General features: G+C 46.7%; 2 protein-coding genes across 2 annotated transcripts; both read right to left on the reverse strand.

Moving 5' to 3' along the window:
* Positions 1-1,679: 1,679 nt before the first annotated feature.
* LOC108029852 (nose resistant to fluoxetine protein 6) lies at positions 1,680-3,759 on the reverse strand. Its single transcript, XM_017102341.3, has 7 exons — positions 3,638-3,759; positions 3,377-3,579; positions 3,206-3,318; positions 2,942-3,152; positions 2,702-2,883; positions 2,172-2,637; positions 1,680-2,105 (listed from the first exon to the last, which is right to left on the reverse strand). Exons 1-7 carry the CDS (start codon positions 3,693-3,695, stop codon positions 1,680-1,682), a joined length of 1,659 nt encoding a protein of 552 aa, XP_016957830.2. The 5' UTR covers positions 3,696-3,759.
* Positions 3,760-11,215: 7,456 nt separating this feature from the next.
* LOC122818164 (tyrosine-protein kinase RYK-like) lies at positions 11,216-17,611 on the reverse strand. The gene is made up of 7 exons (XM_050887376.1): positions 16,794-17,611; positions 12,476-12,603; positions 12,171-12,408; positions 11,943-12,111; positions 11,720-11,877; positions 11,505-11,650; positions 11,216-11,314 (listed from the first exon to the last, which is right to left on the reverse strand). Exons 1-7 carry the CDS (start codon positions 16,948-16,950, stop codon positions 11,216-11,218), a joined length of 1,095 nt encoding a protein of 364 aa, XP_050743333.1. The 5' UTR covers positions 16,951-17,611.
* Positions 17,612-18,107: the final 496 nt, after the last annotated feature.

Raw genomic sequence — 18,107 nt, forward strand, 5'->3', positions numbered from 1 at the left:
GCCCATGAATTGCAGAGGATTCTTTCACCGAGAAAGATTTCTGTAATATCAACCAAACCTAAAGAAAAGGTTGAAACAGTATCTTAATATGTCAACCTTGTAATCCTGTATAATAATATTTTAATTATAATAATAAGACTCACTTATTTAGGCTGTGATTACCCAAGTAAGGATCGGCTATAGACAGTTTTTGGTGACTTAGACTAAACCTTAAGAGAAATTAATATCAATATTTTAGTCCAATATAATAATAGTTTTGTTATAGTAATAAGATTCGTTTAATAAGGTGTTGTCTATCTAATTTTGTTTCCTTTGTTTACTTGCGGCTAGGAATCCTGGTAGACCCAGCATTGGATGATTAATTTTGTTCAGTGTAAATGAGATTTTCCTGCTCTAGTTTCGGTCCCCTGGAGGCGCATTTGCCGGGCCAAAAATGCCGTGCTGCAAGGACTCCTAGATGAACTTCCGTCGCCTAGGTTCCTCCATCTTGGCTAATAAAGCCGAGACAAATCTCTTCATTTCGGGCTTAATTTTCTTAGCAAATTTACATAAATGACCGAGGGGAGAAGGGCGGGCGGCCAGCATGTCGGATAGGGTTCAGGTTCAGGTTCAGCCGGCTGGCCATCCATCATGGGTCTCAGTGGGTGGCGTTGTGGCGGAGTGGGGGCTGGATGGCTTTATGTGGCCTTCGTGTATTTGGCGTTTATTTTTGCGGCTTTCATGTCGTAAATCTTCATCAGACGGCAAATTACGTGGTTTCCATCGCGCCCCACACCCTCCTCCACCGCTCCTTCGGCATCCTTTGTCGTATCGGGGGCACTTTTCGAAATGTGGCGGAACGTATCCGGCAAACAATAAAGTGACCGCAATGCGAGGCCCCAGCCCTCCACATTCTTGGCCAGGAAAAACAATAAACGGTGACAAAAAGGCAAACAGGATGGGCATAAAAACAGCAACAACAATGCCATAGACAGCACCAGAAATGCCCATTAAAGGAGGGAATGGGGAGGCGACAGCGGCCCAACCATTGACAACAGTTTCATTTATGAAAAATAATAGCCACGGCAATATGAAAAATTTATTATTATATTTGCGTTGAGCCGCAGAAATGCGACGGATTTCGAACCTCGACCCCAAAAATTTGATGAGACTGTGAGACCGAGCGAAAATGAATTTGAAATACCCTTACGGATGTATTTTCTTTCTGTTCTATTATTACAAATTTTTTTTTAAATTTCAGTTTTTTTGTGGTTAAGTTACTGATAGATGTTTCGAAATTCTATGCTTTTATTTCGCAGAAGAACCTTTTTTGACGCTTCTGTAGAAAAAAACTGAAGAATTTTAATACGAAATCTTAAACGATAAGAGCCGTCTGCTATGTCGAGGACGGCCGATAGCACTTATTTAAAACTAATCTTAACAATTTCAAGTAGTTCAAGTGCAAATCAGTTTAATGATTAAACGTCATTGCCTTTAAACTGATTTAAAGCTAATTTTTTTAAACACTAGATTACTATGAATCAATGTCTTAACTTTTTTTTTGGTGCATTCAGAGAAGAATGGGTTTCAGTAGGGCCAAAAATAGAGTAAGCAATATTTAATTCTAATAATGTCAAATGTTTATTAAGTAACATATCTAAAATTAAAATATTAACTACCATAACTACTATATTATTATTTTATTTTACTTTAGGTTCTTCTGGATTATAAGGTCCCTTGTCATCCAAATGTGATTCTGAGATTTCAGAGGAGGCTGGATCTTTTTCCTCATCAAAGATAGTAGCTGTTACTTTATGTTCTTCTAGGTCACTAGGTCTGTTATCAGCAATCAGTGACTTTCTGAGCTCTGTGATTTCAGTAGTGGTTGGAATTGTTACTATGACTTCTGGGGCCCTATGTTCGGTATCATCTATTTGTGGTGTTACTATTTTATGTTCTTCTGGGTCATCAGGTCCGTTATCATCTTTTTTCTGATTAACCTTGGATTGGACCCTGCTTTTTGGACCCAAGAAATTATCAAGTCCACCAAAAGGTGCTTCGATAAGAAGGTGCATTACATAGGAAAACAGCAGGGTGAATCCGAGAGTCGACCAGATATTTAGCATCTGAAAAATAAATATTTAAGGTTGTAAAAAACGACTAGCACTAAATTTGACTTTCCTTAAACCTACAGATCTGTAATCCGAGAAGTAAGTATTCGTCCTGGTATTTCGTGCGTTCATCTCAATGAAGAACATGTGCCATATATAGACGGAGTAGGAAAGCCTGGACAAGGGTTGCCACAGCGGTGAGGAGAGGAAACTGTTAGCCAGACCTCCGTATCCTTGAATGCAGGCAAAGATCACCCAGCAAAGGGCCAGTGCACAGCCCACCCTCGTTAGAGTGTAGTATGAGGACTCTGCCAAGGTTGATGCTGCAGGATCAGTCCACTTGGATGGCGGGTAGAGGGCGAAGATCGTGGTGAAGATCATGGCCAGGCAAAGAATCCAACCCGACCACACGGCTATCCAACTTAGCCGAAACTTCTTTCCCCTGTTCAAGTGCAGGAAGTACCCAAAGAGAAATCCTATTAGCCAGGGCGTGGCATGGGTATGGGTGGCATAGTAAGCATCCCTCATGGCTTCCGGAGACGCAGCCCTGAAAAAATAAAGGGTTTAAAGAAACCGATGGGAATAATACCCACGATCGTTAAGATACTCACGTTATCATCATTGTGTAATCGTTGACCATCATGGTGGCAAAAAGACAGGCGGTTAGTAAAATGATGAGGACGAAAATACCTGCAGCCGCTTTCTTGCCCCATCTATAGAGACCAATCAGCAGGAGCGGAGAGATGAGGTACAGCTGCATGTCCAAAGACAGATACCAGGATTGAGCAAGGCACTGAAGTGGAACAATATCTATACCATTTGTTTCAATATTGATACTGCCGCAGACTTACCTTGTCGTCTGTATAGTTATTCACAAAAAGCAAGGTCCAATACCAACCGCTCACACATGCCGCCTTTCCAATGTAGCCACCCTTAAAAAGTGGACCATCTGATATTAAGGGCATGAGTTTCATATGGACCACAATGGCGATGGCCAAAAGGGGAAGAATACGGAATATGCGGTGTAAATACATCATAGGCACATTAAGTTTTCCCTTGGTCCTGTGAAATTACAATTAATATTAGAAGTACTATATCACTTCTTTTTGTCGTACTTATCCATTAATCGTAGCGGAATCAAAGCCACTAGCAGGCCTCCAATCACCAGAAAGAAGTCCACGGATATAAAACCATGTAAAATAAAGCTGGCGAATGGTTTTCCATACCACTGCGAAATGATAAATGATATACTGGTTTATTACCTGTTGAGGTCAAAATTTGCTTACCGTAGCAGCGCTGAATAAATTAATATTTGGTGAGATAAGAACCGCTGAGTATTGATGGCAGGTAACCACCCAGATCAGTGATATGCACCTGATTCCATGAAGGCAGTCGATAACATTCGGATTCGATTGGGTTTCTACAACGCGAAAGAGGGCTCGCGAGTTGGCCCGGGCTGAAAAGACCTTTACAAGGACAGGGAGCTGATCTAGAGGATGGAATTCGGTGTGTAATTTACATTGGAACGATCACTATCCATTACTCACCTTGATTTGCGATAAGAAAATAGTCCCACAGCGTAAACAACGTAACTAGCAAACCCATTACCGATAAGATTACTCTGCGAAAAGAAGTGTTACTAAATGTTGGCTCCAAGTGACGTTCGACTTACATCATAAAAATGGTGAGTCCATCCCAGGCTTCACTTTCACTGGTCTGACAACTACTATCGCTGATACTCATGGCCGAGGAAGTGTTGACGTTGAGGAACTGACTCATCAGTTGTCCCACAAAGCTGTTCATATGGACTGCCGAGCAGGAGGCCGGAAAACAAGTGGCAGTATTGAAGTTACCGATGCTACCACTCTCGATTCCCACTAGTTTGCTTAGAGACACTGAGAGAAAACAGTATTTTCCTTGTATGGCTCTGCCCTGGCCGGTGACCATCTTCAAGTTGAGGCACTCGTCGAAATTTCCCAGGTCGTAGGTGTTGCCGGTAAGTAAGCCAGATGGAATGGATCCCCAGGCATCGATCACTGAAATACAGTATTAAGTAAAGATCATGATCAAATAGGAGCACTTGTTTTTGATCAAAGGTTCACTCACTTTTCAGTGCCCAGACTTGACCACTTCCAAGAGCTGTCATTAAAGTCCTCATATCACTAAGGCAAAGCAGATCTTCCGCAGATGGCAGCCGTGGGTCGCGGATGCTTAACTCTTTCAGAGAAACATTCTTAAAGAACTCTGAGAACTCAAGGCCCAAAGACCTAAGTTGCTTGAATCGTTGAAACTCGGGTAGGACATCTGCATCTTTTGGTTTCGCGGCACTAGCGAGGGCTATCCCACAGAGTAGTATGACTCCGACTTTGTTGACCATACTGTCTAAACTCGTATTGAACTTTTTTCATCGATCCGGAACCCTTTATATGCGAATTAGCTTGCGATAAGCAAAGTCTGCGGTAAGTTAATGTGATGTTAGTCATAAGATTGGCAATAACATTGGACATGTCCGATAGGACTATCATTCAAGTGTTCATTTTAAATTGCTAATCAGGGCTTAAGTGGTGGTACTCAATAGGATCATTCAAAAGCTGCCAGGTGCGGAAAAATATCTATGTAGGTATTTTTAGTGCTAATCGTGCGTAGTCAGTACATTTTATGCTCTTTATGCTATTTTTAATGCTATTTTTAAATTTTAATTTTTAGATTTATGTTAATAGAGAAGATTCTTATCTCATAAGGGCCTTAGGTAATATTTAAATATTTTTTAATTTTAAACGATCATGGGAAGAAGGACGAGGAGTTTCATTATTTAGGAAATCCTACGACCGTTTCTGAGGCCAAATAATACTTTGGTCAAAACGATTTTAAAATCAGTGAAATGGTAAACATACCCCTCCGGTTTTATAGGGAAAATGTCACAGAGATTCCCGCTGCCTTTATTGCTTTGCCCGCTTTATTCATTCATTATTATGTATTGCCACTTTGGCATTGGCACTGTGTTTCGCCATGTTTCTGGTTGTTTGCCCGCTTTTTTGTCTGTTTTTATTTGCCATCACTCTGTGCACTCGTTAGCGGTTGTTGTTGCTGCTTTGTCGCGCCAAGTCCACAAAGAAATTTCAATTAAAATGCAACAATGCCGCACTCCATCATCGTGGCGACGCGCCAAGCTGACAAACCGCGACACATTCCCCCGCCTGGAATCCTGGTGGTCCCCTGGAACTCCTCCTGGTACTCCTCCATAGTAGTCCTCCCTGCTGGGAGACCCCTAGAATTTGGCAGCCACGAAAGTCGCACGTCTCGCCAATGGCTGGCAAATGACTTTTCATTGCTCCAACTTTTGGCCAGACGACAAAGGGGGCTTTGCCCAGTGTTTTGGAAACTGCAATAATGAGCTAGGGAAAATAAGTTAATTTAAGCAAGTTTGGTGGCAAAGATACTCAAGTTACAACTTTGAACGTGCGTGTTCGACAGATAATAAGTTTATAAGTATTTATATTTTTGTTTTTCGGGCACTTTTTGTATGATTCTTTATAATATCGCACTTTTTTATCTTTTGATCCGACGGGGCTTAGAAACAACCAAATTAATTTAGTCCAAATATTGTTTATGTAATTTTTCCCGATTTGTTTTTGATTCAGCGAAATTCAAGGCTTTGAGTACAAAGCAGATAAGGTATTCAGAAACAATTGTAGTTAAGTTTTTATAAAAGTACTAAATACCTATCCTAAATATTATAAGTACATATATAAATATCATAAGTTAAGTATTGTCAGCATTTGTTAAAACATTTATTAAAACGATGTTTTAAACAGCCCCTTTAAACAGCTCTCTCACATCCCATTGGGGGTGATAAGTCCTTGTCGCCTGGGCAACAGGATGCACATGCAGAACACCGAAAATTGGCCAAAAACAAGGGCCAACAAGGCGGTAACATCTGTCGGGGCATGGAGCAGCAGGCGGCGACAAGACCTGGCTGATGTTCCTGCCACCCACGTCCATTGACAGCCCCTGAATGCCGGTGGCCTTGTAGACGCCTGTTTCGAGGCTCCCTTGCAACAACAACCAGACACCACCCACCACCCACCGCCGGAGGGTCGGGTCCCTTGCAGCGACTGTGTAATTAAAACTTTGAGTAACAGCCACGAAAACTACAATTGACTGACTGCCTGACATCCTGGGGGGCATTATAGTTGGCGGAGGATGGGTGGATGGCTGGGACCTTGGGTGGTGGGTGATGGGTGGTGACCTAAGCTGTCAGTTGGCGCCACTTTGGGTGCGAAGTGTTTTCGTTTTTTTAATAAACTTTCGCCAGTCTGCTGCCGGCAGCTCATCCCTTATTGGATTTTCAGCTTTTCAGTGCGAGTGCGATGTTGATGGAAGCGGAGCGAACTGAAATACGGATAAAGAGCTAGTGGAAAATCGTAGGACTTTGGCTTTTCTCCATTAAGAGCTTGCTCTGCTCTTGCGATTTGCGTAAACGATTTTGATAGATTTTGATGGGATTTTGGCTTTGGTTTCGAGTTCGTCTCGAGTGACTCGAATTTTCCCGCTCACTGGCTGGGGTTTTCCTATCGCCCACACAGACTTCTGGATTTAATTTCTGCCATTTTCACCAGCTGCAGGACACGGAAACGCACTAAGCGCAAATTAGAGAGCGCAGGGGAAATTTCGTGTTGGGAAATTGATTTTCTCGTGTCTTTTCTTTTGCCAGCTTTACGGTAATTTGCTCGCACACAGACACACTGGGAATAAAGTCTGTACAGAAGAAGAAGAATTTTGCAAATGTTAAAGTGAAAGTAAAAAAAGTTAAATCAACATAATCACTTTATGTTACTTCTTACGTGACTTCTAATTAGGAAAGTTATGCCATGGTTATAACATGGTTGTTACTCTTTAAAGCGCATTTTTAAGGTTTTCTATTGTATAGAACCTAGTTCTCCGTGCAGAGAGATTCACTTGGATGCACACCCAAAATGTTTCTCTGCTCACGTTTAATGCTTTACATGAATTTGCATATTAATCTTGGGTTTCTTACCCCATCTCCCCACCCTCACCACCATCCTCAGCTCGTCCTTTCATCCCTGTGTGTCCTGGCAACCTTTCCGAAATTACACGGAACTACACATTTTGGTTTGTCACCTCGGCATTACGGCACGTAAAACGTAATCAGCTGTGTGTGCAAAGCTTTCGGGAATCCCCCGGAATCCCCCGGAAACCCCTTTGCGGACCCATCCCCCGAAGCGTATGCAAATGAGGAGCCCACGATGTTGCCAGCTGCTCTCGGGGCGACTTAACGCCTGCTTAATGAACATAAATTAGTCAGGTGTCGCTGCTCGGTGTCCTTTTGCCCCTGCCGCCCCCTGGGGGGACACGGGGGCGTGGCACAGCATGCGTTTATATTTCAATTTCGACGCTCGTAACTTCCGCTGTGCGGCGGGACACCCGCGGGACTCCCTACTCACGAAGTCTTTAATCAAGGTCGCAGCTTGACTCCACTTCTTTGCCTCATCTTCAGTGGCTTGAGATTTGTTAAAGGACAGACTCTAGGTTGAAATTAAATAGGTATTGAAATAGTAGATAATAAAAAAAAAACAATAAGAAAGAGTAGTTTAACTTTGTTATTTAAGGATCAGTTATGCCCTCCCCCTTTCACTTGAATTTCTTTGCCAAACAGAAATATGATACATACAATTGTATCAGAGAGGCCCCTTACTTAACCCTAGGTGAGCTAGTGCTTTAAATCAGGGTAAGTGCATACAATTTTCTATCAAAATCTATACATTTTTATTGAGCTAAAGCAAAGTGAAAGTCATATCAATAATAGATTAGGCCACACCCCGCATGGTTTCATCCAAAGCTTTATGATGCCATGCTCTTGGGAGTTTTTTACCAAAAGTACCCCCCTAATGTCACTTACGCTTTCTTTTTTTCCAGGAGAGTTAAGGCAGTAAAAATAAAACCCAGTGACCATTGGTCAAGCATGCATTGAATGCATTGGAAATTGGTTTGGTACTATCGACTTCGTTCCAATAATCATTCGAGGGAAGGAACTCATTCGCTTTGAAACATCGACTTAATTGCACAGAGCGTTGCCGCCCACCGCTCTAATTGACGTTTCAATGGAGAGCCTGTCAAACACTCGCCCGATCCGCATCCTCCATTTCAGTGGAGCACTGTGACCCAGTTATCGCCGGCACTTTTATGGCAAACCCTTGTCTTCAATTACTGTTTGCTAATCATGTCCCCCGATTGCGCCATTATAGTTGACAGTGGACATTAAGTGCAGAGCCAGCCAACCACCCATTTGCCCATTCACTGGGCGTGGCGATTAGGGCCAGCTGTTGTTGGCCCACAACCACTTGACCGCAAATGAAATCAGCGGGGGCATCTATATTGTCCATCCCACAGTTGGATCCGTTCAAGCGGTTGGGTGCGAAAACCGCGGCATCCCGCCGGAGGCCAAAACTATGGACGATGTCCGATTGTGTGGCCTACGCACGGGCTGGGCGTATCCTGCATCAGGACCAACTTCCGCCGACCTCTGAACCGATCAATAGCGTAATGCATCCGGTGAAGTTGGTCCGTCTAGCTGCGAGGCGATTACTCGCCAACAATGCTGAACTGCGAACCGGGCGAAAAAACCAACGACTGACCGCTGTGTAATTTGTCAACCTGTGGCCATGGCTTTTGTTCGGCGGCTTTATCCCTGGGAATCGCCATCGTACTATGACACCCATTAACTGTCCACCCAAAGTCCCAATTTGCTTCACCATTCCCGCAAAAATTTGTCACAAATGTGAATAATGCATTTTAATCAAATAGAACAACAGGGGTAAATCCATTAAGGGAGTACGTGTTGCCTCGTGCTTCCCAGTCCCCAAGATGGCTAGCTCCCCTTTTCTAGGACTTCCCCCATGGAGCTCGGCTTGCTCCCCTGCTGAGCAGGTTGATTTACAAATTTCTTTAATGGGGCGCCAACAACATTTTTAATTAGCACCTGTTCCCGCTGTTGCTCAGGTTAGTCTGCCATTTGTCGATCCAGTAATCTCCATAAAACAGGAGGACATGCTCGCAGCTCCATGGAAATTAATTTCCAACTTTTCCTGCTCCTCGCCCGTAATTTCCTCAGTACTGCGAGTACGCCCAAGCACTTCGACAACTTTCTCCCTAATGATGCCATTCGAATGCGTGGCACGATGTTCTTGGCTCCGCTTAACCCATTACAGCCTGGCTGGGCTCCTTTCGCTCTGATTCCACTGTTTGCTCTCGTTTTCCATCTGATCCAATATACTAATGCCCCTGTTCGGGCTCCGTTTCCGTGGTTGTTGGATCTCCTGCAAGTGGCGCATCGGCCCTGTTGTCCTTACTTCAACCCACCCCTTGGAATTTGGCTTTGTTGTTGGTGCTGCAATAATATTTTGCAAGTGTTTCTAAACAAGCACCCAGTCATGTTTCAACAGCTGTAGTCTGGTTTCTGCTCGCTGCTGTTTTTATTGTTATGTGCCACTACTTCCACAAAGCCTTCTCCCTGTGAACCCCTTCCCATCCCCATCCGAACCCATTGTTGTGCCCTCCACTGTGACTGCTTTTTGCTAAACTTTCGCTGCACATTAAAGCCATTTGGCCGACGTTATAGACTGATTTAATAGTATCAAAAGGGGGGGAAGAGGGGTTGGCTCCCACACAAATGAGATATTTCCACACAAATGAACAGAGCCAGACCTCGGATGTGTGTGGGTGCGTAGAGTATCTGTGTGCAATTGGATATAATTGTTTGACTAAATGAGTGCGTTCGCCTCTTGTTTGTGCCCCCAAAATGTGCCATACTTCGCTTAACGCTCACACATGGCCAAGAGGAGGAACAGGGTTGGGGGTGGATTCCGAAGGATCCTTTGGATGGGGAGCCGAACAGAACGGAACAACAATAATTATGGCAAGCACTCTCAAACTCCCCTCTCCATCGCCACTTCGCATCCTAGAGAATATCCACTGCGATTTTGGTGGCAATGGGGGATATATGTGTATATCCTAGGAGGCAAGCCGAGAGGGGACGGGGAATTCATTTAATTCCCTGCCGTCTGCTTCGATGCGTGCATCCTTCCACTAGATAGAGCGGGCCCAAATGGATATGACTCTTGGCATTGTGTGTGGCCTGAGACCAGAGTGAGTAAGTGGAGGCACAGCCCTTGCCTGCCATCCCATCTGCGATTGGAGGCTGTTCTCGTAATGAGCATGGAATTGAAGTCTAAACAAACAGAATTCGCTGGGCAAACAGGCAGGATCAGGCCGAAGGAGCTTCTTTAGGCTGAGCACATAAAAATCCCCTTGAGTCCCCATGGAAATTGAATATTTAATTATGCGTCGATGGAAATTGCGTTAGACTTTGGTGACGAAAATGGCCCAGACATCATGATGTCAGGCGGAGTGGCGGAGGCCTAGAAAAATGCCAGAGTTGGCTCTCAGGAATGTTTACAAGGACAACAATTCAAAGAGGCTGCTAAATAATTTATTCCAATTTGGCAGGGATTTCCACAACACCAAGAAGTTAACTTGGCCCGAAAGAAATGCTAATGTTCTCCCTAGAGGGAGCGAGTGATTTAAAGAGGAGACATCAAGTTGATGGGGAATAATTCCACTGCTTTGAAGGGATCCTTAATGGGTTCGGTTCATTCTGTGGTTAGTTTGGATTAAGTTTACTAATTTTCGCCCGAGGGGCCTGCACTGCCTGAAATCACTGGATTGGAAACAAAGCTGAGATAAACAGGGGCAGACTGTCTGCGTCTGCCTCAGTGGAGCACCTTTCGCTTATCTAAGCGGACATGCCACCTTCCCCAAGAGACTCACATCATTTGCCTCTCGAGGCACTGGGTTTGTGTGTCGCCTTCACCTTCACCTTCGCCCACTTTCCACCTCCTGCTCTGTGCCTTCCACCTGCCACATGAGGTACGTGAGCGCCGCACGAAAGTTTCCCCTTCCGAAATCAGACCCAGACATCCAGACATCTAGACAAGCTCGAGGGCGAGCGGGTGGCAAAAGCCGCATATTTATGAATGGCTCTTGTTTCGAGTTTAACGCACTACGGGAGCTTTATCAGCTCGTAAATATAAATTAGAATTTAATTTTTATCGTCGAGGAAAGGTGGCTTGCTGGCGCAGGGTGGACGGAGGGTCCTCCGCCTGGGGAGCAATCGAGTGGTGCTCGGCACAAATTAGAGGGTAGTCCTGGCAACGGGGAGCGGAGATTCCGCTTCAAGGGTATTGCTGTTTCCATTTCCATTTGCGCCCGCCACGTGTCGTAATATATCAAAGGCTTTGATTCCGCAGTGGACCCCAGTCCAAGTCCCCATTTCCAATCCAATCAAGCCCCAGGGATAGGCGATAGTTTACTAGATAGTGGAATCACAGCACTCACCTGGGTCAGTTGCGAGGAGGCATAGTAGGAAATCCTCGAGGGACAGATCGACTCGGGCTTCGAGTAAATCGTCTCTGCGGTCTGTTCGAGGTTCATGGGCAGCAGGGCAGTGGCGTAGGGCGTGGGGGTGGGTGAGCTCCTGAAACCTGTGGATTGATTGAGGGATTTCCTGGGTTAGAGGTCATCAGAACGGCGTGTGTGGGTAATGAACTTACGGTCGAATATGCTGCACGACTTTTTGCTGTCCGCAGGGTACTTGTTGAGGCTGGCTATGGTGGCATAGGATCCCGTGGCACTGGGGGGCCTTCCCAGGGGATCCAGGCGGATGAACACGTTCTGGTGGCTGCCATAAGCTGCGGTGGTGAAACTGGTGCTAAATCAGGAGTGGATGGGGAGAGTGTTAATGGTTTATCGGCAATAGGGTGGCGGTTAACCCACTGTAGCGAGTCCTGGCGAAGCTGTTTGCGCGCCCTCACATACATCATGCTGGCCACCAGGCCCACGGCCAACACCAAACCCAGGGCACAGGCGGCGGCACTCAGCAGGGCGGGTCCTTGCGAGGGCGCGTGGGCGGGGGCTGGCGATTGATTGGGCTCAGGTGAGATGCCTACGAAACGGAACTCCGATGAGTGATGGATAGGGTGATGGAGAGCTGAGAGAACCCACCTTTGGCGCAGATCTTATTGCGCTTGAAGTGGAGCCGGGTGTCGTTGAAGCGGGGTGGAGCTCGCACCACCATGTTGACATTGACGGGCAGCTGCAGGCTCGCATTTCCGGTGCAGGGCAGGTAGACCAGGAAGGACTCGATCTCCTGCGGCACCAGGCCCTTGTGCGGGATACTCAGCGTGGGCGTGCCCAGTGCCTCCTGGTCGGTGTTGTACTCGATACTAATGGCATACGGCAGCTGCAAGAAGGCGGAGTGGTTAATCATCGGAGGTTCGGGATGGCGGAATAACTATCACTGCACTCACCGGGTAGGCGATGAGGCTCTGCCAGGAGAACTCCAGCTCGTGGACATCCGCGGGCACCGGCACGGTGAAGTGCATCGCATATGTGTTGATGGCTCCCTCGTGCACATAGAACAGGTCCGCCTCGAGTCCTGCGGGGACGGAAGAACCAACAGGATGTGAGTCGATGAGAGTAGGTGCGGATGCACTGCAGACGTAAAGCGAAAGTTTCCCCGCAATTTGCCGGGCCACACCCTCTCCATTAGAGCCCGAGGTTCCCCCTGCTGAGCAAACTTTGTGCATTTGCTGTTTGCACTCCCCTCAAGCGCTTCTCTCCACCATTAAGAGGAAATTGATTTTCTCAGTGGCGGCGGCAGGAAGGGAAAAGGGAAAGCCGAGGTGACAATGCTGGTGGGTAAACAAAACCCAAGACACAATAATAATCGAAATCGAATCCGTCACCAGCAGGCGACGATGAAGGGAGTGTCTCGAGTTCTCCTCCAGGACGAGAAGAAGGCGTCTTGGGAGAAGGACTTTGGATGGGGATATTAAAAGGTGTCAACTGCGACTCTTCGTCATCGGATAGAATCGCACTGGCGGGTTCAAAGGTCCTGGATATTCTGGTATCCTGATCTTTCCCACTCTCAAACCGAACCCCCACCCGCTGGCATTGAAAGACGAGCTGGTTGAGTTAAAACGACGTGAAATTAAATTTCTTCATCCGCTTTTATTGTGGCTCTCCCCACTTCTATTCCCTCGCCCACTCTTCCAGGGGTGCATTATTTACTCCACGGGATCAGGCTAAGTTCGCCATTCACCCGGGCTACAGGAGTGGGAGCAGAGTGGTGTCCTGGATGTTTACCCGCTTCGAGTTCGAGCTGCTGCTGCCTGGTTTCCCCAGACCCCGCCGGATGTTGAATGTAGCAATTCCGCTTCCGGCGAAGCGAGTGAGGGGATGATTGGCGCAGGAGGAAAGCCCCTGCATTTAGGATAGAACAAAGCGCTCGCTAGCTGCTTAAAACAATTTTAAATCCAATTACAGAACAAGAAAAAGCATTTTTCGTTAGCTTTCCTCCAGGTCTCAGCTTCATCTACATCTTCAGACGGTTTTCCCCGCCAGTTTAGTTTCTATGCGTTTTCTGCTCTACCTTTTCCATTTCTGGCTTCTTTTTGAGTCCCAAATTGCTGTGCTTCCCGTCGCGCTTTTAGCCTGGGTTCCAGACTGGGCCAAGTGCACCACTTTCCCCAACTTTCCTGGCTCCTCAACTACCTGCTGTGGGAAAACACAAACATAACCCCAAAGTGCTCCCCATCAAATATGCACAAACACGGAAAAGGACAATGTTCCCATGTCATCCTGTGCCTTTTAGTCCTTTACCTTTTTTGTCACTCATTCCAGAGTTTTAGGTAAGTGGAAGGCATTTGAATAAGTGACTGCCGCAATTAATTCAGACCTGATTTCAGGGATGTCACAAATGTTCAATCGCTCGACTCCCTCAGCCCTTGTAGTCCCTGTCACCTCGACCGGCTTCACTGGGGAGCACAATCCTGAACTGCACTTTAAGCAGCATCAATTGGCGTTCTCACCCCTTGCATAAGTTCATCCTGCTCCTGAATGGGATATCTCGTGAATCCCCACCAAGACCCCTTCCCAGCCAGTGTCAAACTTTGCTCGTCTTTCATATCACGGTGCCGCCAACTTTGCCTGCGAAAGTTTCGCCTCGCTTATGGAGGCCCCTTTCCTTCCCAGCTTTCTTCTTTCAATACCCCTTATTCCATGGTAATGCCACCTCAACGTGCCTTCCTCCCCGGTCGTAATTATAATTCCTGCAATTGCGATTGTCTGAATGACTCCGCCACACATACGTGACGCTCAGACCGCAACTCATAATCTTATAGAGGGGAAGAAAGGGGCATGTATGTTACCCGAGATGGAGGAGAAAGTGGGTGAAAGCGGGTACTGGCAGGACTGGCTGGCTGCGGTGCGTCTCGGTGCAGAGGAGACACTATTTGCATAAGAGATTAAGAGGTAATTAGTGTCATTAGTTGACGGTGCACTCCACCCCTCTTAATCCCGAACTCCAGTCTCAGGGGAGTGCAGTTCCACCTCGTCGCTGATTAAGGGAGTTCCTGCTAATTGTCCAATGAATCAGAGATGTGAAGTGCTCGTTCAATTGGCACAGTTTCTGATTTCCTCTGCCCTTCTCCTCGCCCCAATTACAGAGCAATAAAATGGAGTCCAGATGTCGAACCACCCCAGAAAAGAAAACCTCTCCAGGGGGAAGCATATTAATGTGGGGATTTTTCGACTGTTTTCTATTCATTAAAAATAATTTTCTTTTGCATTAACTTTTCATTTGCAGGGAAATTTCCGAGCTCACCCGCCGAAGGTTGTGGTCCACCCCGGGGTGGGGCGGATGGAAGCTGGTCCGAAGGGCGGGGTCCAGGGATCGGGTGGCAAAGAAAAAGTGTGCACATCAAAGCGAAACTTGTTGAAATTGCATTTTTACGCACCCTTGAACAGGAAAGTCTTCAACGGAGGGGGGTTCAAAGGGGGGTTACAGACGCGGAGGCAACGGGGAAAATGGTTCGTTGCTGGGACAACACATCCAAATTGAACTCAGAGGCGGAAAATCTCCAACAAAAGCGCAGAAAATATTTAATTTTAATGCCGTCGACACTTCATCGAAGGAAAGAAGGGAGGTTATGCCAAGGCAAAGTTCAAGGATTCGATGGTGACAATTTAGACGATGTGGGAAGACAGCTCTGAACTTTGCTTACTGCTCTGAGCCGAGAAAGTCATCAAAGACCCGAAAAGTGCACAACAAACTACAGGAAGAAAATCGTTATTTCCATATGGGGAAATGCAGCAGAGAATCCCTTGGAAACGGAACTAGTTCATGCATCCATGACGGGTCTTCCACATGAAGAAACTCCCGGGGAGACGGAAACTCAGCGGAGGATGAAAGGGAAATGAGGTGGAAGTCTGAGGGAAAATCGTGCTCTGGAATTTTCCATCGAGGGTGTGAGAAAAAGTGGAGGAGGAGGGTCAGTTTGTTTGATTTCATGCTGCTTGTTAATTTTCAAATCGAAACAACTCGGAGGGTGGCAACCATCACAGGGGGTGGGGGAAATACCAGGGGTGTTAACTGGTCGTTAGAAACATAACGAGCTTTTGCAAATGGGGGGAGGAACCTGAGAGGAGCTCAAAGGGAATCCCCAGTCGTGCAAAGGAATCAGCGAGGAGCAACAAACAAAGTGGAAACATCTTTTGAAATGTCGCTAATGAAATCTGATTTGCATGGGCTAAATAGTTGAAAGAGTAGAAAAAGTAGCTTATAAAGTGCAACTGCCAGGAAGGAGCCCACTTGCCCCATTGATCCAGATGCATTTGAATGCCTCGAGAGATGGATGGGAATGCAGCGCACTCTTCCATCCATCAATCTGCTAGTGGTATCCATCTGCTCCGCCTGCGGATTATATTTACGCCATCAGCTAATTGAAGTGCCCTGATTTGGCAACCAGGAAACGAAGGAGAACCTGCATAATGAGATGGAAGCATTTATGCTCCAATTACTGCTAAGTGCCGGAAAACGCTGTGACCAGCTAAGCGACGAGTGATGGAGCAGCACCGCGAACTAGGCCAGTTTTCCATGCCTCCCCATCGGGGTTTCCCTCGCTCGTCTGTACTCCCATTTCTGGGGTCCATTAATCAACCTGAGGAGCAGGAAAATCGCGAGCCAAACGACAAGCACGAGGCCATTGCGCCTTGGCACGTCTATGAAATCCGTGGCCCCCACCAGGAGGAGTTGCTTGGGCTGGGGAACTTGGCCTTGGCTCGATCTGGAGCCGGCGCCATCAATAACGAGGATTCGCGTGGAGCAACAAACGGAAAAACAAGAAAACAAACAAGGAGAGCATGGCTAGGGGGGTTCCGAGGGAAATGTTCGAGGAAAGTGGAAAACGGAAAAGGGGCGGTGAGAGCTACTTGCAGCTGTCAGCAAGGTGAAGGCGGGTGGTTTAGGCCCTCGGAAATCGATTTGTGTGCGATTTGTTTTGGTTCGCCTGGCCAGTATTCCCATATTATTCCACCTCCCCCCATCAACCAACCTTTCCCTAATGGTCAACTATAATTTCGGAACTATTAATGACTGTGACACAGTCCCCAACTTGGGGATTGTTTGTGTTTTCGTGTTCAGGGATCAATGAATTTGTCCCGTCGCACTTTGGCCTCCAACTATTAATCATAGATCCTGTAATGGGGGTCTTCTCTTGGGGGGTGTGTCAGTCCCCATCGAGGATTCATTAATGGATTAGGAACCGAAGCCGGAACTGGACTTACCCATCAGTTTCATCACCTCGTGGTGGCTGATGAAAATGTTCAGATAGCCGCTGACCGAGGTGGAGAGCGCCAGGCACAGGAGCAGGATCGGGAGGAGTCCCATGGCGGAGTGGGTTCTGTTTAGTGGGTGCGAGGAGTCAATAAATTGTCGGAGCATGTGTCGCCGCAAGTGGCGAGCATTTCCACAGCTCCCCTTCCCTGTTCCGGAGCCTCCCTTTGACAGCCAATCTCAGTGTGTCTCCATTGATGCGTAGCGTTGAAGGGAGCGGGGCAGTGGAGTTTCCCGGGGTGAAGTTTCCTGGTGCGGATTTTAATTCGTCTGCCAGTTGCCCCTGCTTGGGTGACGGTTGTCAGTCCTCCAGTGGCTGGTGCCACAAACAGAGGACTCAGAACAGATCCCGGCGTTAAAATCAAATTCCAACTGCTGCTAACTGTTCCGGTTGGAAGAGGCAACTGGGATGGATACCCAAAAAGAGGTCTGTCTACCGAATTTGGGAACTTTTCAGCCTCGGCTTCCGCTGGCCTCTCCCCTTCTGCCCCCTTTGCAGTCCTTTCGGAGCAACTTTTCCAGTTTTGTTTTGCTGCGGTTGCTGTTGGCCTCCTCCGCCGCCTCTTTGCATCCGAGTGCCCGAATTTGGCCCGGACCGAGTTTGGTTGGCTTTTATTGGCTGAGCTCCTGTCAACTGGTGCTGCCTTCTTCTCTGCCTGTGTTGCTTTGCGGCTATCGCCTGTCAGTTTGTCCACTTCTCTGCTGCTGGTCACTCGGTGCTTCTTTCTCCATTTATCCAACCTCCTCCGATTTCTCCCTCGTTAAAGTTCGGTTCCTGGTGAATAGAAAGAGATTTAGTTTAGTGCAAATCAGACTGCAGAAAAGAAACAGAGTTGACAAAAGGAGATGTTAGTTAGTGAGGAGGGGATTTCCTCCAGGATTACGGATTGAGGGTCTGTATATGCGGTGGTGTGTGGTTCAGTGGTGCAAACAATTTGCAGAAGCAGAATAAAAAGTTAGTACCCTGCAAAAGTAATTAGAAAGTTGCAAAATGATTAACAGCTTAGGGCTTATAGAAGGGATCCATCCCCACCAATTTACTCCGCATATGAGTTGGTGGTTGGAAGTGGCTGGTGCCTTAATAAATTTGAGGTAATATTTATGTGTTTGTTTGGCATAAATTATGAACTGGAAAAAGGGAACAACTTTTTGCCTTCGAAATGTTTGTGGTTCAAGTGGTTGAGGTGGTTACCCCACTTGGCTCATTGTTGTTTGGTCTACGTGTTTATTCAGCTGCTCCCTGCTCCTTCCCCGTTCCCCCTTAT

Source organism: Drosophila biarmipes, chromosome 2R (assembly GCF_025231255.1).
Source record: "Drosophila biarmipes strain raj3 chromosome 2R, RU_DBia_V1.1, whole genome shotgun sequence".
NCBI classification, from domain to species: Eukaryota; Metazoa; Arthropoda; class Insecta; order Diptera; family Drosophilidae; genus Drosophila; species Drosophila biarmipes.

Excerpts from the sequence above, each read along its gene's own strand:
- LOC108029852 (XM_017102341.3), bottom strand. The coding sequence starts at position 3,695 with ATGGGTTTGCTAGTTACGTTGTTTACGCTGTGGGACTATTTTCTTATC. Across the intron at positions 3,580-3,637 it reads TTTTCTTATCGCAAATCAAG|ATCAGCTCCCTGTCCTTGTA; the intron begins GTGAGTAATGGA and ends TCCATCCTCTAG. Across the intron at positions 2,106-2,171 it reads ACTTCTCGGATTACAGATCT|ATGCTAAATATCTGGTCGAC; the intron begins GTAGGTTTAAGG and ends TTTATTTTTCAG.
- LOC122818164 (XM_050887376.1), bottom strand. The coding sequence starts at position 16,950 with ATGCTCCGACAATTTATTGACTCCTCGCACCCACTAAACAGAACCCAC. Across the intron at positions 11,878-11,942 it reads CTTCGCCAGGACTCGCTACA|CACCAGTTTCACCACCGCAG; the intron begins GTGGGTTAACCG and ends CTCCTGATTTAG. Across the intron at positions 11,315-11,504 it reads CCTCCTCGCAACTGACCCAG|GACTACCCTCTAATTTGTGC; the intron begins GTGAGTGCTGTG and ends CCCCGTTGCCAG.